This window comes from Petaurus breviceps, unplaced genomic scaffold (assembly GCF_028583685.1).
Source record: "Petaurus breviceps papuanus isolate PSGF00001 unplaced genomic scaffold, PetGlider_PUasm1.0 38, whole genome shotgun sequence".
Classification (NCBI taxonomy): Eukaryota; Metazoa; Chordata; class Mammalia; order Diprotodontia; family Petauridae; genus Petaurus; species Petaurus breviceps.
The window spans coordinates 63,434,283-63,460,626 of NW_027186304.1; the positions used below are offsets into that span (position 1 = coordinate 63,434,283).

The 26,344-nt window shown below is 36.2% G+C and overlaps 1 protein-coding gene across 1 annotated transcript in view; it reads left to right on the top strand.

Annotated features, from left to right (window-relative positions):
* The window catches only part of LOC138170116 (lipoxygenase homology domain-containing protein 1-like), a 657,842-nt gene that overhangs the window by 545,662 nt on the left and 85,836 nt on the right, over positions 1-26,344 (top strand). Inside the window, exons 45-46 of the mRNA XM_069099511.1 lie at positions 8,728-8,854; positions 16,682-16,830. Coding sequence (XP_068955612.1) covers positions 8,728-8,854; positions 16,682-16,830 — 276 coding nt within the window. The remainder of the gene's footprint in view (positions 1-8,727; positions 8,855-16,681; positions 16,831-26,344) is intronic.

Consider the following 26,344-nt stretch of genomic DNA (forward strand, 5'->3'; position numbering starts at 1 on the left):
CCAAACAAGAACCTGTGGGGGCACTACTTGTTGTCTGTCACCTCTAACAACCTTCTTAAGGTGAAGTAAACTGGATCAAGAAAGTGATTTTTGAATGAGCAACACACAGTATTAATGAGGTCAAAATGATTAATAATGTAAGGGTACTAGGAAGATCATACCTAAATTCACACAAATGTTTAATCATAGTTGCAAAAGTAGGGCCAATATTCTGACTTTCAGTCTAGCTTTATATCCATTAACTAGGGTTTCTACAACCTTTATCTCTGACAGTCAGATGTGACTAATGAAGCTATTTAATAATCCTCCCAGAGGTTCCTACAGGAGCTCAGGTTAAGTAGTTCCTATTCTCCTGGGAGCTAACAGATGATTTAAAAGAGCTCTCCTCTGAGCTTGCTATTTCCTCTCCATAATTCTCACCAAGTTTCTTTGATCACATGATTTATAATGGGTAGTTATAGAGAATGAGAAAAGAGGAGAAACTGAAATAGCCATTGGAAATTGGTGTTGTGGAAGCCACAGTGAAAGTATAGATATATAGGTATATATATATATGTATATATATATGTATATATACCATCAGATAGATGATTATGGTTATGGAATCAATGGGACATTGTTTCAGCATGATCTGTTTATACTTCCCTTCATGAATGTTGTTGTTTTTGTTGTTCAGTTGTTTTTCAGTCATGTCTTATTCTTTATGACCCCATTTTGGGTTATCTTGGCAAAGATGCTGGATTGACTTGCCATTTCCTTTTCTAGTTCATTTTACAATGAGGAAACTCAGGCACACAGTGTTAAGTGACTCACCCAGGGTCACATAGCTTAGTAAGTGTCTGAGGCCAGACTTGAACTCAGGAAGATGACTCTTCCTGACTTCCAGCCTGTTATTGCTCTATACACTGTAACTGCCTGCCATACTACTTAATAGAGTATTATAATTTAATTCTCTTCAAATGTCCTGGATTCCTTAACCAGTTTAATGTGATTGCCCACTGGCCCCCTTTTCCTATTGTGACATCCATCCTCATGATCTTTCTTTCATTTACCAATCACTTTTGTTTTTTTTAATCTATTCTCAAATCTTTGAAAACATTTTAAGTTATTATACATGTCAGTCTTCTATAGTTTCAACTATATTTGAAGCTCTATGAGATCAGAGGTCATCAGTTTCATTATATCCACTTTCTTTCTCTTCTTTTCTCCAAAATTATGTAACCCTGGAGCTCTGCAAATATTGATGACTTCCTTGACTATTTACATTTTTATCAACCCCATCAACCACTTCTTACTCTCTCTTATATTTAAAAATGTCAACTGGATCCATAGTTTCCTTGGTATAGGGAGCTTTGGGGGAGAAACTTTCCCTACCAAAGTAGATCAGAACCTTTTGGCAACTTCCAGTCTTAAAGAGTTGCCTAGTATGCTGAGAGGTTAAGTACCTTACTCAGAGTCATGAAGTCATTAAGTGTCAGTGGTACAAGTTGAACTGAGATGTTCTTGGCTCCCAGTTCAGCTCTCAATCCACTATACCATATGCTGAATTGCATTTGACAGGCTGAACAGAGAACAAAATTGTAAACACAATAAAATTGACTGTATCATTATAAATATAAATAGTTACTAATCAAATAATAAATGATTACTAATGTGGGAGTCATTTTAATCAATTGTATATGTTTATTCATATCATTATTTTATTGTTACACAGATTTAAATCAATGCCAAATTAAAAGATGTAACAAAGATGACAAAATAAAGCATGCAATTAAACAGTTCTAAACTTACCTATTCAAGTAACTTATTGGTAATAAAAATTTAGGAAATGGATAACAGAAATTATATTGGCATGGACTATCCCTTTTGGTTGTAGAAATTTAACCAATTTAAAAAATGAATCTATCAATTAATTACTTGTTAAGTGGCTACTACAGCCTAGGTACTATTCTAGGCAATTTATTATGAACTGAGTTAATTTTAAAATAGCAAGAAGTGATGAAGGTATAAAATGCATTTGTAGAAAGTTTGTCATGACATTCGATTAAGTCATATAACCCCCAAGAGAATATAAGGATGAAACTACAAGGACAATGTCCAGACAACAAATTCAAAAAGTCTTGTCAATCATTTCTGCAAAAAACTATTTTCTTTATCGATCACATTGGAATTACTCCACTAAAACTCTGTTATCTCAGTCCAGTATATGTAGAATTATGAAATAATAATATAAATGAAAATGAAAATGGGAAGAATACTTGAACCAAATTATTATATACACCAGATGTCGGTACTGAAGGCAACAGAGTTTTGAGAGTGTTGAAGTAGTTATTCCAAATTTAATAGAAGGGAAGAAACCAATTAGAAAATAAGTTGGTGGTTTTACTACCTACCAGAGATGGTCTGTAGCTAACAGTTCATATACTTACTTTCTCATTAGTCAGTAGACAAAAGTCAACATGTATTTATTAAGTGCATACAAAGAAAAGCAAAAACATGGTCTCTGCCTTCATGAGGCTCAAATTCTAATGGGAGAGAATATATAGAAATATGGAAAAATTACATTTCCATATGTAAAATATATATGATATAAAATATAGGTGATAAATATAGTTCCAATTGAAGATAATCTCAAAAATGAGTACCAGAAATTGACAGCAGAGTAGAGTTCATGGTTTGACCAGAAAGACTTATTACAAAACTTAGGATTTGAGCTAAGGAGGCCAGAGAGCATGGTGATAGAGGTATGGGGTGGGAGGCGGGGAAGGAGGGAGAAGAGACAGAGAGACAGAGAGCAAGCATGTAATACAACATGGAAATGGCACAGAATGAGGAGTTGGAGTGTCATGTGTAACGAACAGCAAGAAGGTTGTTGGATCAAATAGTATACAGAAAGAATTAAAGCATAGAGATTGTAAGAAGGTAGGAAGGGACCAGATTGTAAAAAAGTTTTTGTTGTTGTTGTTTAGTCATTTTCAATTTTGTCTCACCCTTTGTGACCCATTTGGAATTTTCTTGACCAAGATACTGGAGTGGTTTGCTCTTTCTTTCTCCAACTCATTTTACAAATGAGAAACTGAGGCAAACAGGGTTAAGTGACTTGCCCAGGGTCACACAGCCATTTTGTGTCTGCAGCTGAATTGGAACCCTGGTCCTATTGATTTTTTTGTCTTTTTTTTTTGGAGGGGAAGGAAAGGCAGTTGGGGTTGTGACTTGTCCAAAGCCACATGGCTAGTAAGCGTGTCAAGTGTCTAAGGCTGGATTTGAGCTCAGGTCTCCCTGGTTCCAGGGCCAGTGCTCTATTCACTGTGCCACCTCGCCTCCCCAGTCCTATTAATTTTTAAATTTTATTTTTAATTTATGGCATAAAACAAGCATACGATTTTAAAAAGATGATTATACATGAAACTGCAAATCTACTTTGCACAACTTGCTATTTCTTTCAAATATAAAAAAAAATTCTCACGTAAATTTTTTTCTTCCCTCTCCCCATCCTGCCCTAGAAATGGCTGTCATTAGACACACATGCACATATGTGAGTATATACACATACACATACACACATACATTATATATATATATGTACACACATACATATAATATATGCACACATAAAATTATTCTATACATACTTCTATCTATTGATCTTTCTCTGCATGCAGATAGCTTCTTTCTTCATATGTCCTTTATAGTTAATTTGAGTATTTATATGTAATAGACAAAATAACTTATTAACTCAAAGTCATTCTTAAAACAATATTGTTGTTAATATATACACTGTTCTCTTGGTTCTGCTTATTTTGCTTTTCATTATTTCATGCAAATCTTTCTATGTTTTTTCTAAAATCGTTGAGCTCATTATTTCTTATAGCACAGTAATATTCCATCACATTCATATGCCAATTGTTCAGCCATTCCCCGATTGATGAGTATCCCTGCAATTTCCAGTTCTTTACCACCACAAAGAAAAGTTGGGGCTGAGTTGTGTATGATGATGTGATTCTAAAACTAGGTAGGAAAAAAGTAAAAAGGAGAAATTATCCCACAAAATCAGAGAGTGAAAGGAAGAACTAATACAGAAGAGGCAAGTGGGGGTGGAGGACTGGTAACATTGGAACTTTACTCTCATTTGGGTTGAAAAAGAAACAATGTATATATCTGAAGAGGTTTAGAACTCTTGTTAGCTTTTAGAGAGGTGAGAAAACTGGGGAGGGACTATTTGAAGGGGGTATTGATCAAGGTTAAGAGGGTGGGCTTGGTGCCTTTCCAGTTGCCAATGGAGTAAAACAAGGCTGTGTGCTTGCTCCCATGCTTTTGAGTATGATGTTTTCAGTCACGTTGTTAAATGCTTTCAATGAAGATGAATAGGACATCGAGGTCAACTACCACTCTCATGGCAAAGTCTTCCATTTGAAAAGGCCAAAAGCCAAGACAAAGTGGAGAGAGTGTTGGTGCACAATTTTCTGTTTGCAGATGATTGTGCACTCGATGCAGTCTCTGAAGCTGAGATGCAACAGAATATGGATCAGTTCTCTGAGGTTTGTGCTCATTTTGGCCTAACAATGAACACCACAAAAACACAGGTGCTTCATCAGCCACCACCACACCATCTATGTGTGGAAGCCTTGGTTACAGCAAATGGAGAAGTTTTGAGTGCTGTGGATTGCCAGAGCTAGCTCAGTATTTGAGAGGCTCCAAAGGAAAGTATAGGACAGAAGAGGTATTAGACTGATTACCAAACTGAAATTCTATAAGAGCCATTGGGTTGACTTCATTGTTGTATGTCCGTGAAACCTGGACAGTCTACCAACACCACCCCTGGAAGGTGGGGTAAATAAATAAGGGACAGACTTTTATGGGGAAGGCAAAATAATGGATTAGAGGCTAAAGGGAGAAGATAAGGTAATTGGGAGAGAGAGGCTGAGAAGGAAAATAGTGATTAAAAATAAGATGGAGGGAAATTTACAAATTGCAATGATAATTTTAATATGAATGGGATGAACTCACTCACAAAATGGAAACGGATAGCAGAATGGATTAAAATTAGAATCCAACAATTTGTTGTTTACAAGAAGTTCACTTAAAAATGAGAGATATATACAGAGTTAAAATGCAGGGTTGGAGTAGAATTTATTATACTTCAGCTGATGCAAAAAAGACAGGGGGTAGCTATTATGATCTCAGACAAAATTATGGCTAAAATAGATATAATTAAAACGATTAATGAGGTAACTAGATTTTGATAAAAGATACTATAGACAGTGAAGCAATATCAGTACTGAATCCATATGTACCAAATACTACAGCATCTAAATTTTTAAGTTAAATGATAGGTGGAAATAGATAGTAGTACTATCATAGTAGGTAACTTTAATACCACTACTTGGTTTATTTCTACAGATGATTAGGGAAAAAGGAAAAGAACCTGCATGTTATAAAACATTTATAGAACTCATGTCCTTTTGACTCCAAGGCTGCTGCTGCTGTATCCATCGCACCGCCTTGGGTGTTTCTGTTACTTTCTGGGTAGAAATAGCTTGACTTTAGTGGTTCCACCTCTTAGGCTACCACTTCTGTTATGTAACACACAAAAGGAAGCTTAAAATGATAGGAGGGGGTGAAACTAGGTGAAACTAGCTCAACATGAGAGTATCTTATTCAACTACATATCGAAAATGGACAGTGAACTGGAAAGTCCCAAGTCCTACCCTCTATAAAGGAAGGTTCTTCGAGGAGTTTAGTGCTCTACCTTCCAACCCTCTAATCAGAGGGGAGAGTACTGAAGGGTTTAGGGAAATGTTGAGTATCCAAGGCTGAGGTATCAGTGTATTGGGAGACTTTGGCCTGATCTATATCTTGCCACTGGATGCAGATGGCTCTGGAGGAGAGAGTGAGGCTGATGACTTTACATAGCTCTCCCTCACTTAAATCCAATTCACTTCAAATCATCTCATCACTTTCCTGATGTCATGGTACTCTTCGAGAACAAAAGATAAACAATTATCAGCATGGTGATTGATTTTAAGTGATCAACTTATCCTGGGAGAGGCACCTTGTTCCTGTGGAGTTGAAAAGTTCTTATTCTGGAACCCTTGAACTTAGCTTCAAAGTATTTTTATAATTATATTTCAATATAATCAGTCTGTTTCATCATATGATGGGTTTACTTTTTGCATTTAAAAACATTATTCTGTTAAGGAGTCCATAGTCTTCATCAGATTCCAAAGAGATTGAAGACAAAAAAGGGTTGAGTCCCTAGTAAAGAAAGAGAAGAGAAGAGGGCTCAAAGCAGAGCTTTGGGAGACAGCCACAGTTAGGGAATACGACTGGGATTTTAAAGATACAGAAAAGAAGACTAAGAGGATCAGTGAGAAGAAAGAGGAGAATCAGGAGAGAACAGTGTCATGAAAACCTAGAGAGGAAAGAATAGCAAGTAGAAGAGGACAATTCAGAAGAAGTGTCAAAGGCTGCAGAGAGGTCAAGAAGGATAATAATTGGAAAAAAGCTGTTAGATTCAAGAGACATGTGCATGTATATGGGCAGGAGGGAAGGAGCTGGTAGAGAGGGAGAAATTGAAGATTAGAGAGAGTGAGAAGGATTATGGCATCAGTCTGCTGGAAAAGATAGAATCGAAGGTTCATGTACAAGGTTTTGCTTTGGCAAGGAGCAGGGCCATCTCTTCAAGACAGTAGTGAAGAAGGAGATTGTTGGGGGAAGACATCTGGGTGATACGAGATGTGGGGAAATGGGGAAAAAAGCCTTTTGTGGAGTGTACTCAATTATTTTTAGTGAATTATAAGGTGAGGTCCTATATTGAAACGGTGGGGGAAGATGGTACTGTGGAAGGCTTGAGAAGGAATAAAAATGATGCACATAAATTGAAAGTGTCTTCCCTGAAAGTACGAAATGGGAAATCAGGTTTTCAGTGTTTTACAAGAAGCCACATTCTTATGTTAACACAAGTAACTGAAATGTGCAGTGAATACACATTCCCACTGTGGTTATTGTTTGTGGCCTTTCAAAAAAGCATTGATTTTTCAGGATCAATGCAGACTTAGAGCCTCAATTCCAACAAAATGTCACCCATGTGTATCTTAAAGTCATACAAAATCCCTCAATAGATGTAACAGTAGAGACAACTTTGTTTAATGATCTTCCAATCATATTAAACAAGGAATAAACATGGAGATATCATCAAATACATTTCCCTCTGTCATGGAAGATGTTCAACACAGAGTCCAAGTGGAAGATGGATTTCCTATATATGGTGAAGTCTTGTAAATTTTCCTTTTGGCAGATGGAATTATGTTGATTGCACCAAGTCCTACAGACTACCACGGACTGTAACAAATAAGATTCACATCCAGTCAAAAGAGTTTGGCTCAAAAATGAACAAAGGAGGAAAAAAAGTAGATTAGGAAGTCAGTTAAAAAACCTTTATTAAATGTCTAATTTGGGCCAGGTACTGTACTAGAAGTATAAAAAGAAGGAAATTATACTCTCTGTTTTCAAGGAGCTCACCACCTTCAGTCTAATGCGAGAGACAACATGAAAATAATAATGTACAAACAAGCTAGATATGGTGTAAATTAGAGATAATCAACAGAGGGAAAGCACTAACATTAAGGAAAATTGGTGGGATTTTAACTGGGATTGGAAGGAAACCAGAAGGTGGAGATGTGGTAGGTGAGCAGTCCAGGAATGGGAGATAGTCAGTGAAAATGCTCAGGGTCAGGATATGGAGGGAGTGTCTTGTGAAAAAAAGAGAGGCCAATGTCACTGGATCCCAATGTTTTTGGAGAGGCATAAGGTAGAAGAAAACTGGAAAGGTTGTGGCAGGGATGATATTGTTAAAAGTCCTAGAAAAAATTTCCCAAAATATTGAATAGATTTATAGAATGACATGAAAAATATGCAACAGGTAATGAAGGCATAGATGGTGCTATCTGCACCTTTGGAAGGGATTCATTTCTATGTTGTTAATAAAGTCACAAATGATTTATGTATGAATGTACACAAGGTCCTTATTATCTAAAAAGTGTTGGTATCAGAAAAGGCAATTTAAAGTCAATTATATTAAAAATAGGTATGAGAAATTCATAGCGAATAGCTTCTAAGTGTAATTGTAATTCTTTCTTGAAAATAGTTATAAAAATAAACTTCCTTTATCTTATATTAAAACATTTAAGTTATAATTGTAACCATGTGCTAATTTTTTTAGAATGAAGAAAGGACTGTGTGTTGATTTATTTTGGTATAGTTTTTGTAACCAAATTGCACAATAGCATTATATACCATCCTTCACTTCACATTTATGTTTTGCATCCCAATCATAAAGAGGGTCATTGCTGCAAAAATATAGTTAGTTCATCAGTTTTCCTGAGTGTTTCATAATTCGTTGATACCCAAATAATTCTCTTTTGAAGCTCCTCTCTTGGAAATCTACTTGTTAGGACTTTGACATAATGGACTTTGAATCCAATGCTCTCTTCACTTATCCTGCATCTTCCCTAACAGCACTCTCCTGAAGAATGATGCTCTCTCTTCAGGGTTTTGGAATCTCTCACTATGATTGAAATGGTCATTGAATGTTGCAAAACTCTAGATACCATTTTTCATTTAGAGTTTAGCCCAAACCTTAAATACTACTGATGTGTTTTTTAAAGGTAGTATATACAAGTATAATGATTAGTGAATAATTTGATGTTTCTCTTTTGGCCTGTTTAGATAAAACTTCAGCATAAGAAAAATAAGGAGAGCATAGAATTCCCTTTTCTGCAACTCTTCTCCAATGTGGAAGGATGCTCTGTGGCTGAACTTCCAGTCCTCACAGCCAGCTGTGCTTTCTCAACAGGTTTGTAATTAATTTCAGTTCTATAAATATAGATTAAAGCCTATTGTATGCACATGCTTTGTGAGAGATATAAGAGCAATCACAAAGGGACTTGTGCCCTCACAGAGCTTAATCTGTAGCAGAGAGCTATGACAAATACACAGACTACTTATAATGTATAATAACATTGTATTTTGAATGCCTGTTGAAAATAAAATACTATCTAATTGCAAAAATGGCCAAAAGGCATTTTTTTCTTTGTGTGTGTGTATGTATGTTTTTGTGCATGAACATGTGTTTCATCTTTGAATATTTACAACCTTGAGTCATGCATGACTATAAAAATGAGCTTTGACAACTGAAATAAATCACAGCTTGATGACTAGTACCTATGTTTAAACTGATCACAATTTCAGAAGATTTTAGATACAATGTTCTTTTTAGTAGACAGCAAAAGGGCCAGATGAATGAACCTTCACCAAAAATGAGAATATTAAAGTATTACAGCTACTTAGAGTTGCCTGGGACCTCAGAAGTCACCTAGTCCAAAAATACCTTAAAAAGATACTTCAAATAATAAAAACGCACTAACTGAAAGGTATTTGTATAGCATTATAATACATCATAAAAGTGAGAATCAACTCTAACTCAAAGTGCTCTAGGAAAGACAAATCAACTATGTTCCCCAAAAACCTATTCAACTTCTGAAAAATTCTAATTATTAGAAAAAAATTCTTTACATTGAAACTAAATTAGCTTCTTTGCAACTTCTACCTATTGTTTCTAATTCTGACCTCTGCAGTCAAACAGAACAAGTCTAGTAACTTTTCCACATGATAGACCTTCAATCAGCTGGTCAGTGAGTTGAAAAGTATTTTTAAGCAATTAATATTTAAAATGTACCATGCTAAGCACTGGGATTACAAGGATTGCTCAATACAATTAGTGTCCTCAAAGAGCTTATATTTTAATGGGGAAAACAACATCTACTAACTAGGTACATACACAATATTTAACAAGTAAAAGTAATCTCAGAGAGAAAGGCACTAGTAGCTTCAAATGTCTGAATATAACTATCATGTCCCTCTTAAGGCTTTTTTCTTCCATCCAGTCTAAACATTCTCATTTCCTTCACCTGATCTTCAAATAGCATGATCTTCTGGAATTTCATAGTCTCCAAATTTCTTTTCTATTCCTTTTCACTGGTTGGTCACCATACTTAGGAGGCCCTCCATCCTTCTTTCTGTCTCATTATCCCCAGTTTTCTGCAAGGCCTAGCTGAAGTATAACCTTCAACATGAGGCCTTTTTCTGATACTCTCAATTGTTAGAACTTTCCCTGCAAAATCACTTTGTAGCCATATGGTATATAATTATATATATATATATATATATATATATATTGTCTCCCCCAGCTAGACTGTAAGATTCCTGAGGGAAGTGACTATTTTCATTTTTGACTTTATATTTATCCCTTGTGCCTAGTATAGTCCCTAGTAGATAGTAAGTGCTTAATAAATGTTAGTTGATGGATGCTTACCCTAAGTCTCTTCAAAAGCTGTTATTTCATGTACACATTATAAATACTCAGGCTGTATCTCAATACATTATAGAATCACACACACACACAGAAAAGAAAAAAGAGGATCATTGGGGAATATTTTTTTGAAATGGAGAGAAAAGAACATAAAGGTCAGATAAGCTGATCTTTGAAAGCTACAGGTTGTTAAACCTGTGATATTTCTCTAGCCCTTTAGCCACTTTCAGGATGGGAAAGCAGCTTGCAGACGGTTACACACACACAGTTGTTAATTATTTATGGAAGAAACACCTTCCAAACTTGTTGAAATAGAGAACTTTCCTTTTTGTGTGTCTTTCTATTCTCTAACTCTTAACAGAACTACCTCTTTGCCCAAACCTGTTCATTATGCCAGGAGCATTGTCACCAGAGGCTTAGAAAGATGGCATTTTAATAGCAGGCTTTCCTGCCTTCTTACCCTCTTTCAACATGATTGTTGACTCAAAGTTACAGATCGTGTAACTATTTTGTCATCATGTTTAGAGACAAAGACTTTTTACGTTTTGACAAGTTTCTCCATCAAAACTAATTCCCTGAGTAGGGTGCCCTAGGGGGAAAAAAGTGACCATAAAGGAGCTCCAGAACAGAAAGGAGAAAAATTGAAAGCAACAGAATACAATGATTAAATCTACCTTGAGGAATTTATCTTTTGATATTTTATTTTTGTCCTGTCTGGCTTAAAATTTTGAGTAAAATATTATTTCATATTTTCTAGTTTGTTTTATAGAAGTTTTTAGGAATTGTTTCTATTCTCAAGGATTTTGCATTCTGATAGAAGAAATGAAAGAGAATAAATTTCAATCTGACTGGGCATGGATCAATCAATCTGTCATTTCACATTTTCCTCTGCCTTACAACCCCTAATTCTGTTCTAAAGATCATTACCCCTACACTAGCTGAACTCTTCTCACTTACTTTTACTCATAGCCCTGTTCATTATCCTTACTATGCCACCCAATTTCACTGTTCCTCAGTTTTTCCCCAATTCATCAACTCCGCACTGGCTATACCCTCCTTCCCTTCTTAACTAAACTCCTTGTTGAATCAGTTCAACCCAATAGCATCTATAAATGTCAGTCCCTTTCCCCCTTGTCCTATTGTCAATTATGTCTTGCTAAATTCCTACCTTAGATTACTCCTTCCCTCTATCACCTTCACTTCTATTCATGTGCTGATCTAGTAGGTACAGAAAAAATCCACAAAACCATGCTGAGTGGGTCTATTACAAATTTATGTTACATATTGCCAATTTGACCCTCACTGAGGCAAAGCAAATCTTTTACACCCATGTAATCAATTCACTCTACTACCCATAAAGATGCTATTCCACATCTTTTCATCCCTCCTCAACCTGGTTATTGTGCCTCTCCCATCACTCTTTGCAATGATGATCCAATTAAATACTTCACTAAAAATAATTTAGAACATTCACCAAGAATTTCCTTTTTCATCTTTCTTGTCTCATATTACTCAGATACCTCTCCCAGCTATCTTTTATTTCCTATCATTTTTATATGAGGAAGTGACATTTCTCCTTCCCAAGGCAAAACTCATTCAATAAATTCTTAATTCCACACCCTCTTTCTTCACCAACAGATGATTCCTCCATCCTTAAAAAAGCAAAGCAAGCAAAAAAAACCTCACATGATTCTGCCATGTCTACTTGCTATCATCTTAGATCTCTCATGTCCTTCATAGTTAAAACTTTGAAAAACTATCTAGACTCAGGGCAGTAGGTGGCACTGTAGATAGAGCACCAGTCCTGGAGTCAGGAGGACCCAAGTCCAATATGACCTCAGGCACTTGACACTCACTAGCTGTGTGACCCTGGGCAAGTCACTTAACCCTGATTGCCTTACACAAAAGAAAAACTATCTAGACTTGATGCTCCTACTTCTTCTCTTCTAAATCTGTTTTAAGCCATTTATAGTCTGACTTCTGACCTCTCCATTCAATTGAAACAGCACTCTTCAAACTTACCAGTAATCTCTTTTATTTCCATTATTTCATATTAGTCATTTTGTGCAAAACATCATATTACAGTTTAAAAAATAGTAAGCTTTGACCTGCATTAAGATTCCATCAGTTCTTTCTCTGTCGGTAGATGGAATTTTTCATTAAAATTCTTTTGAAGCTTTCTCAAATCTTTGTATTACTGAGAATAGTTAAGTTACTCACAGTTGATCATTGTACAATATTTGCTGTTACTGTTTATGTGTTCTCCTGGTTCTGCTCACTTCACTTTGCATCAGTTCATGTAAAGTGTTCCAGATTTTTTTTCCTGAAAGCATCCTGCTCATCATTTCTTATAGCAAAATAAGTATAAATCCTTATATGACAACTTGTTCAGTCATTCCCCAATTGATAGGCATCCCTTCAGTTTCCAATTCTCTGTCCCCCACAAAAAGAACTGCTATAAATATTTTTGTACATTTAGGTCCTTTTCCTTTTAAAAAAATCTCTTCAGACCTAGTGGTTGTATTGTTGGATCAAAGGGTATGTACAGTTTGATAGCCATTAGAGCAGTTTCATATTGCTCTCCAGAATGGTTAGATCAGTCCACAACTCCATCAACAGTGTATTAGTATCCTAATTTTTCCAACATTTGTCATTTCCCTTTTTATTAGCCAACCTGATAGGTGTGGTATGGTAGCTCAGAATTGTTATGCCAATCTCATGGCAAATGAAATCAATAAAGAAATCATTATTAATCACTAACCAATAGACACCATGCTAGGGGCAGAAAGGAATATGGGCACAGTGGAACCAAACTTCCATGAGAATCCTTGCCACCAAGGATCTGATAAATGGAAATAAGGCATGTACCAGATATGATCAAAACAGAATAGGATAGTGGTTTTGTAAGGCTTGTATTTCCTTACTTTTTGGAGACATTTCACTTGGCATAGTGCAGTGGAAAAAGGCCTGACTCTGGAGTTAGATGATGTGGGTTCAAATCCTACTCCTTACTCCTACTAGGTATGAAACCCTGAGCAAATCACTCAACCTCCGTGGGCCTCAGTTTTCATATCTATAAAATTTGTAGATTAGAATAGATGACTAGAGAGGCCTCTTTTACTTCTCTATTATCTAATTCTATAATACTATGATACACATGAAAAATAATGATGTAGGTCAGTAATTACCTATGAATGATAACAATCAACAGTTATCATCGGGGCATATAACACAGATTTCTGTCTATAATTATTAAGGAAGAATTTAATATTTCATTGTAAGATCAGGCTACATGGCCTAAGATAAAAAAGAGATGGGGTTATTAATTTTTATTCTATTCTACGAATACTTTGAGGCACAGTTTGATAGATTCTAGGCATTGGGTACATGCAAAAGAGCAGTTAGGTATATTTGAAGTGATAGTTCACTTAACAAACATTTCCTTTCTACCATGCATATTTCATGGTGTTAGATACTGGGGAGCTGCAAATAAGGTAGGTTTCCTGTACTCAAGGAATTTGCAATTTGGTAAGTCTAAGATGTGCCCATTTGCAAATATGAAGAGAACATTGCTAAAGATGAATACAAAGTACTATGAGATCAGGTAGGGATAGATCATTTCCAGTTAAGGAGAATTAATATAGCCATTAACCTCAAAAATTATGAATGTTAGAAAGATTTTTTAATCTTAAAAATATTGCATTTCAAAATTATAGCATTGTAAGAAAATTATAGAAATGTGATTTAAATTTTATCAGACATGCAGTGGATTCTCACTTTTAAAAAGTATTGATTTGCTTAGTCTAGTCTTTTTTATCAGTTTGTTTGCTTTAAGGTTGTTAACATGATCAAAATGCACTACACTTAGAAAACATGGGTTCTTATGTCAGTCTTGCTTTTAATTACCTATATATGGGACCTTTGGCAAGTCACTTAAATTCTTTGGGAATCAGTTTTCTTGCCTATAAAATGAGGCAGTTAGATTAATATCCCTTGCAGCCCTAAAATTTTGGATTCTCTGATAATATACAACATAGTTTACCAATGGTGAAAATAAAAATTATTTATACTATGATTAAATGAATTGTGTAGTAGGCCTGGATGATCCCTTGCTTTCCTTGACTGCCATACTTTTATTTACACTGTTGACTATAATTAATCTCATAATTAAAAAATATCTACGATTTTAAAAACATAATAATAATTAGAAAACTGATCTGTCATTTTCTTGAAGTTAGTTATTTGTTCATCTTTATGTCAACTTCTTATTCAAAAATCACAGTCAGAATTTCACGTTTGTATGATTTTGGGGAATTTCAGGGTCCTTAATTTGTACTCATATAATAGATACATATGCCATTTTAAAAATTTTCCACAAAATCATTTTCCTTTCCAAAATGCTTCAGTGACTAAAGAGATTTATAAGCTCAGTAGGAACAGCTGATGACTTTGACAAGAACAGAAAAAGAAATAACTCACCTAGGCAACAAAGTAAATATAGAGATGAGTGACAGAATTACACTTAATAGAATTAACAGTATAAATACAATCCCATAGTTTGAATTTGGAACTTCTGATGTGAGTGTAATGGGAATGGGAATTTGAAGATCTTCTCTGCCCCTTAATAAGCATAAGGGAATTTGAAGATCTTCCCTGCTTTTTAAGATATTCCCTACCCCCTAAAAGGCTGAATGTAAAGCATGGTGCCTCTGGCAGGAGGAGCTTGCTGAAAGATGGAGCAGAGCCCACAGGAAGCTGGGAGTCAGAGTAGTTAGAGCTGGAGAAAGGAGAGGACACACCCAGGGAGACAGTCAGGCTTGTAAGTGTTTGTGGGAAGGCTAAAGGATGATGCGGGTCTCAGTGGAATTATGGTGTATTAACTTCTTGGCTCCTATGATGGATTCAACTTTCTGGTTTAGGGATTTAGTTTTCTGGTGTCTGAATAAATATTTTGTTTTTGACTTCTATATGGAGAATATGTTATATTTTGTGATTGAAAACTATGCTGGCATATTTATAGTCACCACTGGTGCTGTGAATATTGCATTGGTACTACAGAGAGAAGCTGAAATATAGCATAGCATCATAGGATCATAGACTTAGAAATGGAAGGGACTTTAGAAGCTATTTTACTCCCATCCTCTTCATACTACGAATGAGGAAAATGAGACCCAAAGGGATTAGGTGACTCACTCAACATCAAAAAGATAGTGATGGCTGAGATTTGACCTGAGGAAAGCAAACAAACTGAACATAACAGAAGTTTAGTTTCTTGTGAAAGCATAATTTTTGTTCTTTATCATATATTGAAATGTCTGTTTACTAATGATTAAATCTATGATTAAATTAAAAAAGAAAAATTAAAAAACTGATAATTATTTCTGTCAGTAATATCCATTATAGTTATAAATATCATTGAAAGAGGCACCAAACAGGGATGCATGTCCTTATTAAGGGTGTTTTCTGCCATCATGAAGGATATCCTATACCAATCCAATGGACAAGGACTTTGTGGATGAAATTGTTATGGTTTTTATCATGTCCCTACACACTGCAGGACTTCCTCACTGAGATACTATTAACTCAAAAGAAACTTGCCTAATGATCCATGCAGAAATAACTAAATAGATAAAAACAACCGTTGATCATAGTATGATATGCTGCATATTGGCTAACCCTCTGGTTTAGTTCATTGATACATATATATATATATATATATATATATATGTGACAAATCCTACAGTTAAATAGTGGGTTGGTTCCAGAATTGACTAGGAAAAAGAGAGCAGGGAGAAGCTAGGTGATATGGAGCCTGGAGTAAGGAATACCTAAGTTCAAATCTGGCCTCAGACACTTACTAACTGTGTGATCCTGTGCAAGTCACTTAACCCTGTTTGAAGTGATGGTTCACTTAACAAACACTTCCTTTCTAACATGTATATTTCATGGTGTTAGATACTTGGGAATTGCAAATAAGGTAGGTTTGCCTCAGTTTCCTCATCAATAAAATGAAATAGCAAATCCTTCTAGTATATTTGCCAAGAAAACCTTAAATGGGGTCACAAAGAGTCAGCTATTACTGAACAACAATCAAACAAACAAACAATAACAATGACAGCAGAACAAACCAGATTCTTTTTGGTAAAATTTCAAGTTCTTCCAGTGATCCTTAATTGTAATATTCATCACATTTTTGTGTAATTCAATCCATAAAATGGAGATAAAGTAGACTGGACTTACACTACAGTAAAATGAAGATTGTACCAATTTCAGTACTTATTCATTTTAAGTCAAATATTGTGTTGTTTTCAGTGAAAGAATATACTCTTTTCATTACCACTGGCAAAACTTCAACTTCAAATACCAACATGGATGTGTTTGTCACCTTGTGGGGGTCCTTAGGAGACACAGGAAGGAGGAAGTTAACCAGGAAAGGAGAGAAACTTTTCACCAAAGGAAAGGTATGGTAATAGGTTTTCAAATTCTTATGTTCTGGGCTGTATTCTACTGTTCTGAATTACAGTCAATTTTTTTTATATTAGATTATATGACTGCGTTGGATAACAGTATGCCATTTGGAGTAATTTTATATTATTTTATTTTCATTATATATTTAAAAGTAGTGTAAACCCTCAGATGCTGTGACAAAGTAAAAGTAACTAGACTTCTTAAGTTAAGGGGAACAGGTCTAGAATTAATATTCCTCAATTACTTGTTTTATTTTTTACCAAGACTTGTGACCTTCCTTCTTCTCTGCATCTTCCCTTGTCTCTGCGATTTTGTCTCTCCTCTTTCTTTTTCTTCTTTTTTCCTACTCTTACTATTTTATCTCATCTCTCTTTCTGTGCCCCATCCCTCCTTCTCATTAAGTGCCTACTATGTACATGGCATCATGCTAGACATTGGGGATGCAAAATGAAAAATAATATGGTCCCTGACCTTAAGGATTATGCAGTTTAACACTGGAGACTGGGAAGCTAGATGTACATAATGAATAGAATGGAAGAGAATCAAAGAATATAATGTAATATAATATAATAAAAGAATAATGCATTATCAAACAATACACATTTATTAAGCACTGTGCCAGGCACTGTGCTAAACTCTAGTGTTACAAATAAGAAAAAAAAAGAGTCCCTGCTCTCAAGGAGCTTACAATCTAATAGGGTAAGACAACACACAAAAGGAAGCTGAAGGGTAAGAGGGACAAACAGAAGATCTGATCTTTCATGAGGTCAAAACTAAAGAGAGCTACTCATGGGAACTGGAGAGTTAGAGCTAGGTAAAATGCTATGGATAATTGGAGGAGGAAAAATTTTCTTTCCTTTTAGGAGATTGTCAGGGAAGGCTTCAAACAATTGAGTTACACCTTAAAGAAAGAGGCACTTCAACAGATGGAGATAATGGAGGTGGGGGGAGCTGGGGCATGTTTGTAATGGGAATGGGCATTTGAAGATCTTCCCTGCCCTTAACAGACCTAGGGGGTAGTTTAAAGACCTCCCTTGCTTTGAAAGTAAACTTTGCCCCCTGATAGGCTGAATGTAGTCACATGGAGCCTGTGGTGGGAGGAGTTTAGGTAAAGGGAAGCAGAGCCCACAGGAAGCTAGGGATTAGAGCCAGAGAGACGGTGGGAAAGAGAGAAGGTTCCAACAAAGAGATAGAGAGATTTGTGAGTATATATTGATCTAATATTGGTTTGTGAGAAGACTGAAGGATGCTGTGGCTCTCAGTGTTATGGCATCTGAATATCTTTGGTACTACGATGGAATCTGCTTACTGGTTTTGGGATTCAGTTTTCTGGTGTTTAAATGTTTCAGTTCTATCCTCTTATCTGGAAAGTTTGGTATATTTTGTAATCAGTGTCATGTGATATTTATAGTCACGGTCTTTATTGTGATCGTGGGTGGTGTAAATCTTGCATTGGCACTACAGTGTTAAGCAATAGTACTGATATAAAAAAAAAAAAACAGTATGAGATGAGGGATGGAGAATAGTCCAGTCTGACTGTAATTTACCTATAGAATACCTTTTGGGGAGTAGTCTGAGACAGGGCTGGAAATGTAGGTTGAGGCAAGATTGTGGTGAGCCCTAATGTCTTTTTCAGTAGGCCACGGGGAACCATTGGATGTTTTTAAGTAGAGGAGTAACTTGACCTATATGTACCTTGGGGGAAAATCGTTCAAGGATCTGATATTATTAAATATTTTTAGAGAACCTTGAGATTCTTGGAAGAAATTTAAAATTCCAAAATAAGACTTCCCAGAAGGAAGAATTGGAAATAAGATAGGTTGGAAGGTAGGAGAGTGTTACCCTAAGCTGGAAAAGAAAATGTGAGGCCCTGGACTAGAACAGTTGGAATGGAAGTTGAGGAGTGGCCAGAGGTATTTCAAAAGAGAAATAGCAGGATTTGCCAGCTGATAGGTTCTGTGGGATGAGAAAGCATGAGTTGCCAATCTTTTCTCCTAGATTATAAACCTAAATGACTGGGAGCATGGTGGTACCAGTAATGGAAAGAAAGAAATGAGGGGAAGAGACAGGATTAGGGAGAAGATGAACTCCGTTTTAGACATATTGGGCTTAAGGTAGTGGAGACCAGTCAACTGGAAACATGCAAAAGACAATTAGGAATGTGTTATTAATCTTGAAGGAAGGGTTCGAAGTGGAGACAGAGATATGAAATTCATATTCTTTCTCTTACTCATTTTCTTCCATTTCTTTTTTCTTCTCTTTTTCCTACTCCTGCTCCTTGACTTTTTTTGTTCCTCTATTTGCTCAGGAGGTCATATTTACTCACAAGACCACAATCTTTATATGCCTAGGCATCTGTTTTCTAGGGAAATTCAAGATAATCCCATCCCACTGTCCTGGACCCCACCCCAGCTAGCTTTGCTTAAATCCTCTCTATCAACATTGTGCCTAGACACCCTGTACTGTGGAACATTTTTAAGCAGGCACCAAATTAGGGGAGCAAAGAAAGACAAAAGTGAGATCATGAAAGCACTATCACTTATACTTTTTGCATACAGTTGCCCCTGATCATACCTATTTTAGAGACTACAAGACTTAAGTTATAGATTTAGTTCTGGAATTCAAATGTGAAAGAAACTGGGTCCTCTGTCCCCATGGTTATTGAGCTTACTATTCTGATATTAGTTATATCCCCAGAGCCTTGCAAAGTTCCTTTTCCATAGGAGGCAATGAATTCAATGTTTGTTGAGTGAATCAGTCAGTTACCCTGGTTTCCAGTAACACTTTGGACATGCACTTTATTTTTTCTCAGTCTCTCCATTTCTAAAATACATGTAATAATAATTGCTGTCTACGTTAGGAATTTCTGGGAGTATTCATATTATGACAACTCACCTTTTTTCTCACCTTTTGGAGGTGAATGGTTTCTTTAAAGTCAGTGGCATATTATTTAGGAAATGAGTGCACTGGTCCATTGATCTCAATGGAACCCTGGAGGCCTAAATGAGCTTATTCACCTCTAAAAGGACAGTGGCTTCATGCCTGTTTCCTAGCAGAATATTTTTAAAACACTTCGAGGTCTTAGAAGAACTTTAAAATTCCAAAATAAGACTTCCCAGAAATTCAAGTAGCCTCCTTGGCCTGAGGGATACCCAGGTCTCCCTTGGCACTTCTAAATTGGGAAGGTTTTCTTTCTCTAGGAGACATCTGTCAGAACAGTGCATTAAATAGATGTATTTGGAACATCTAAACAGAACTTGGCAGCATCAGGGACAGCTATTGACCCTATAGTGCACAACTGACAGACTTAGTTTTGCTAAGTCTTGAATAAAAATGATTGTACAACACTTACGTGTACAACAAATGTACAATAGGTGACATTTTTGTAGCAATTTTGGGCTTGCAAAGCACTTTACATTTATTATCTGATTTGGGCAGTATGGTACAGTGGAAAGAATATTAATTCTTAAATCAAGGCAAATCAAATCCTAGTTCTGAGTTTACTATCTGAATGACCTTGGATAAATCTCTTAGCTTCCCCAATATCTGCCTCAGTTTCCTCATCTGTAAAATGAGGGGATTGAACTAGATAGCTTCTGAAGTCCCTTCCAACTCTAGAAGTAGGATTCAATTATTCTTATAAGGTAGATGTTATTATACCTATAATATAGATGAAGAAATTGAGGCTTATAGAAATATGACTTGCCCATAGTCACACACTAAAATTCCAAAGGTAGAATCCAAACACTGGTCTCACATCACATCCAGAATTTTTTGTGGTGGGGGGCGGGGATCATATCACACTGACTCTTCATAAGAAGATAAGGTTCTCCCCTCTTTTTACTTTCCTTACAGTCTCCAGTCTTAAGGGAGATAAAATTTATTCCCAGACATGACTTTCAGCCTAAAAACATACACAGGTGGAGATCATGAATGAAAATCAGATGCACACATCATGAAGTAAATTGAGATGATAGCTATAAGACCAAAGGACCCCATGAGATTAGAGAGGGATCTCCAACTCAGAGAGTTGTGACAAGGGCTTTTTAACTTATATTTTGAAATTCCATAGCATCAATTTGCAGCAGCATAACATATAAAAGGTGTTACCCCAATGGCTTCATCCCTCTGGAGATGTCTTTTGGATCTCAAGTGGACAGATAATAGTAACTTATGAATGCATTTCTAAATCTGCAGTTGTACATAGCAACCTGCTTGGTAATGTCTGATGTAAGACATGAGTGGAATGTACAGATTAAATTTATTTCAAATATCTATTGTGCTTCCTAAGAATAATTTAGCTCACAAAAATGTTGTTCTAGCTGTCTGAGCTGAGTTTTACAACATTAATTTATACTGTAATAATGATGATGATAATAATAGCTAATATTTATAAAATGTTTACTATGTGTCAGTAACTGTTAAGCATTTTACAATTATTATTTTATTTGCTTTTCACAAAAATCCCAGGAAATAGGTATTATTATAATCCACATTGTAGAGATGAGGAAACTAAGACAAACAAATTAAATGACTTGCCCAGGATCACACAGCTACTAAATATCTAAGGTTGAATTTCCACTCATATCTCCCTGACTCCAGGTCTAGTACTCTGTCCACTACATCACCTAGTTGCCCTCAGTTTTCTCTTTGTTATGTGGGTAGGCTATGGTGAAAAATTCATCTTTTTATTTCTCTTACCTTCAGAGATTTCTACTGGGGTAAAATCAAGTGAAGTTGGTAACCTACTCTGTTTTTAATTTCATAGAAAATGTGTGAAATCCCCTTGTCAAATTCTACAGATAGCTTCCCTCCCCCCTCCCCCCTTTTTAACCTTTAGTGGTAAGGTTCAATGGAAAAGTTCGTCTTAGAAGAACAAAGCATTTGGGATATTTACCGAATTGTCATCCAATCCACTTCCTGGTACATGATGTACATAGAGAAAATGAAGGTCATTTTTAAACATTTTGATTTAAATTTGCTTTCATTGCATCCTCCATCTCATGATTTTGAGGATGGTTCACAATTCAAACACATGGTGGTCTAATGTAAACTTCACATAGTGATGCTGAGATGACCACTAGTCACCCACAGGGCATCCCTATTGAATCACTAGCTTAAAAGTGTTATCATTCCTTTCTTAGGAGAACCATATACACTCTAAGTTAAAGCCTTCAGGAGTGTGGTTCAACATACCAAAGACAAAAGTAACATCATCCACAACAAAACCAATAAAAACAAAGGCAGCATTTATATAGCACTTGAAGGTTTTAAATTTCCATACATATGTCATCTCATTTGATCCTCACTATGGGTAGTCCTATATTATTACCAATTTACTTATGTAGAAACTAATACTGAGAGAAGTGTAACGACTTACCTGCAGTCCCATAATTTGCTAACTAGAGACTCAGTAGGGATTTAAACTCAGATTTTTTTTAAATTTAACATTGATAAAAATAAAACAATTTATATCTAAATTCTCTCCTTCCCTCCTGTACCTCCTGCACCCACTGAGAAGGCAAGCAATATGATTATCATTTATAAATGTAGTATATTAGCCATGTTGCAAAAAATATAAAAAACAAGAAATATAAAGAAAGCTTTAAAAAGTATACTTCAATCTGTACTCAGAATTCATCAGTTCTCTTTCTGAACATAGATAGTATTTTTACACTATAGGTCCTTTATAATTGTCTTGGAATGGGGTGGCTAGGTGGTGTAGTGAATAGAGCACCAGCCCTGGAGTCAGAAGAACCTGTGTTCAAATGTGGTCTCAGACACTTCACACAAAAACTAACTATGTAACCTTGGGCAAGTCACTTAACCCCAATTGCCCTCCAAAAAAAAGAAAAAAAAAGAATTTTCTTGGAACAATCTAGATCAGAGTAGCTAAATCTTTAGCATTTGATCTTTGTTACAGAATTGCTATTATTGTATGCAATGTTCACCTGGTTCCTAGGTTCTTAGATCAATTTTTAAGTCTTCCCAATTTTTTTCTGAAAGTATCCTGCTCATCATTTCTTTTTAGCACAATGGGTTTCATCACAATAATATACCATAGCTGCTATAAATATTTTTGTAAGGGGGGAAGGGGAAAGTCCTTTCCCATGCGTCAAAGACTATACACAATTTTATAACCCTTTGGGCATGGTTCCAAAATTGTTTTCTTGAATATCTGGACCAGTTCATAACTCCATGAACAGTGGAATAGTGTCCCAATTTTTCCACATCCCCTCATGCATTTATATTTCCCCTTTTGAGTCATATAAGTAAATCTGATTGGTTGAGGTGGTATCTCAGCGTTATTTTAATTTTCATTCCTCTAATAAATAGTGATTCAGAAAATTTTTTTCCATGTGGCTATTGATAACTTTATTTCTTCCTGTTAATATCCTTTGATCATTTGTCAATTGGTTAATGGCTTCTGTTTAACAAATTTGGTTCGGTTACCTGAGAAATGAGGCCTTTATCAGAGAAACTTTCTTACCCAGTTTCCTGCTTTCCTTTTAATTTTGGCTGGATTGGTTTCCTTTGTACAAAAATTTAATTGTACATAATCAAAATTATGCATTTTAATTCTAGCAGTCTTCTCTATCTCTTTTTTTTTGTCATGACCTCTTCTCATATTCATAGATTTTCATGCTCCTCTAATTTCTTCATGATATCATGATTTATTTCTAAATCTTATCTTGGTATACAGTGGGAGAGGTCATCCTATGCCTAATTTCAGCCAAACTGCTTTTCAGTTTTCCCAGGATATTTTGTCAAGTGGTGAATTCTTGTCCCCAAAGCTTGGATCTTTGGATTTATCAAACACTAGATTACTATGGTCATTTTCTATGTATTGTGTACCTAATATATTCCATTAATCAACCACTCTATTTCTTAGCCAGTACCAAATTGTTTTGATTACCACTTTGTAATGTAATTTGAAATCTTGTACTGCTCAGCTACCTTCCTTCACATTTTTTTCACTGATTTCCTAAATATTCTTGATCTTTTTTTTACATTAATTTTGTTATTTTTTCTAGTTCCATAAATAACACTTTAGTAATTTTATTGGTAGTTCACTGAATAAGTGAAGTAATTTAGGTAGCACTTTCATTTTTATTATATTGGGTCAGCCTACCCATGAGCAATTAATATTTCTCCAATTGTTTAGATCTGTCTTTATTTGTATGAAATATTCTGTAATTTTGTTTATGTAGCTGTAATGGGAATGTGAATTTAAAGATCTTCCCTGCCCCTAGGCTAAAGTGTACCTGGAGCCTGGGGTAGGAGGCTTGTTTTTCAGTAGATACTTCTTAATTGGCCAGTGAGTCAATAAGATTGTTACATTCTCTGAGCCAGGAGAAAGCTATATAAGCCCTGATGTGCAGCTTTGTTTTGGGGCTCACTTTGAGAAGTGTTCTGTTTTTCATCTGGATTCTGGAAAGCCATTGTGCAGAGCCCCCTGGCTTTGAAAGCCAGATGTTGTTTGGTATAGATGTAATGGTTGGACAGTTTGGAAATCTGTCTACTTGATCTGTTTTTGTCTTGATAATTCTGTCTGTATATTTTGAAGTTCAGGGTGCTGACCTTTTTCCGCTGAACTAGGTGAATAATACATATCTGACTGATTAAAGTAAGCTTGTTAACCCATTTTGAGTTGCTTTCCTTTATCAAAGCAGATCCAAGAACCTGTGTTGGCAGCAAACCCTGAGGACGCTTGGGGTGCTTGCTGTTACAGTAGCCCCTTGATATGTCTTGGCTGGTAGACTCCCAAATATTTTATAAAGTCCGTAGTTATTTAAATTGAATTTCTCTTTCTTTCTCTTCTTGATAAATCTAACTTCAAAATATAAAGAAGTTAAGGAAGTAAGTAACCTTAGAAAAGATAGATATGGTAGACCTCTAGAGAAAATTGAATGGGGATAAAAGGGAATTTACTTTCTTCACAGTGGTACATGGCAATTACACAAAAATTGACCATGTACTAGGGCATAAAAATCTCAGAATTCAGTACATCAAGGCAGAAATAATAAATGCATCCTTCTCAGATCATGATGCAATAAAAACTATATGTAATAAAGGGCCATGGAAGGATAGACTAAAAACTAATTGGAAACTTAATAACTTAATTGTAAAGAATGAGTGGGTTAAAAAAGAAATTATAGAAACAATCAGGGGGGCAGAGCCAAGATGGCGGAGTAGAAGCACGACTTTCCTGCGGCTCCAGCTTCCACCCTCCCCAATCCATGTAAAAAGGGGACTCTAAACAAACTTTGGAGCTGCACAACCCACAAAATGACACAGAGAAGCTAACCTCCCAATGAGGACAGCCCAGCAGGCTGGCAGGAATCCAGCACAGTGCTCTGGGAGATGAGCCCAGCCCCACGCCAGCCCCAGGGTGGGGCTGATCAGGCACTGGTCAGAGGGACTCCAGATCAGTAGCAGCTGTGGCCATTTCTAGATTTATCAACACACAGATGCGAAGGACAAAGTGAGAGGTCAGTGCAGTCTGGACTTTGGGACCAGTAAGTGGGAGTGCGTGGCTTTTACCCCCGGGGCGAAAAGCCGCTGAGACACCTGCACAGCCAGCCAGCACCATGGGGCAGCTTCAGCTCCTGGCCTGCAGAGTGTAGGGGGACCAAGCACTAGTCTGAGGGGTAATCGCTCTTGCTTTAACCTGCTTGGATCTGGATTGCAGTCTAGGGTGGAGGTCCTGGGGTGTGTGTCCAGCTTGCCAGAGTGTGTGGAGACCTCAGAGAGGGCACCCATCTAATACCTCTGGCAGCTGAGAAAACCCCAATGTTTGGGATGAAAGCTCCCCTGTCTGGTGGCAGAGTCTTACAGTGGTAAAAAGCCCAAAAGTCAAGTAACTGAATGGCAAAATGGGCAGGCAAAGGAAACAAAGCAGACAGAAGATTCCAGCATTACACTCCTGTTTTGGGGACAAAAAGGAGTAAAGCATGGAACAGGAGGAAAACAGTGAAGTCAGAACTCCTGCAACAAAAGCTTCAAAGGAAAATACAAGCTGATTATAGGCCATAGAGGACCTTAAGAAGCAGATAAGGGAAGTGGAGGAAAAATTGGGAAGAGAAATGAGAACAATGAAAGAAAATTATGAAATGAGAATCAACAGCCTGACTGAGGAAAATAATACCTTAAGAAATAGACTGACTCAAATGGCAAAGGAGGCTCAAAAAGGCAAGGAGGAGAAGAATGCCTTAAAAAGCTGAATTTGCCAGATGGAAAAAGAATCTCAAAAGATCACTGAGGAGAATCATAGCTTCAGAATTAGATTGGAGCAAATGGAAGCTAGTGACTTTATGAGAAATCAAGATGTTGTTAAACAGATCCAAACAAATGAAAGAATAGAAGGCAATGTGAAATATCTCATGGGAAAAACCACTGACCTGGAAAATAGATCCAGGAGAGATAATTTAAAAATTATTGGACTACCTGAAAGCCATGACCAAAGTAAAAACCTAGAAATCATCCTCCAGGAAGTTCTCAAAGAAA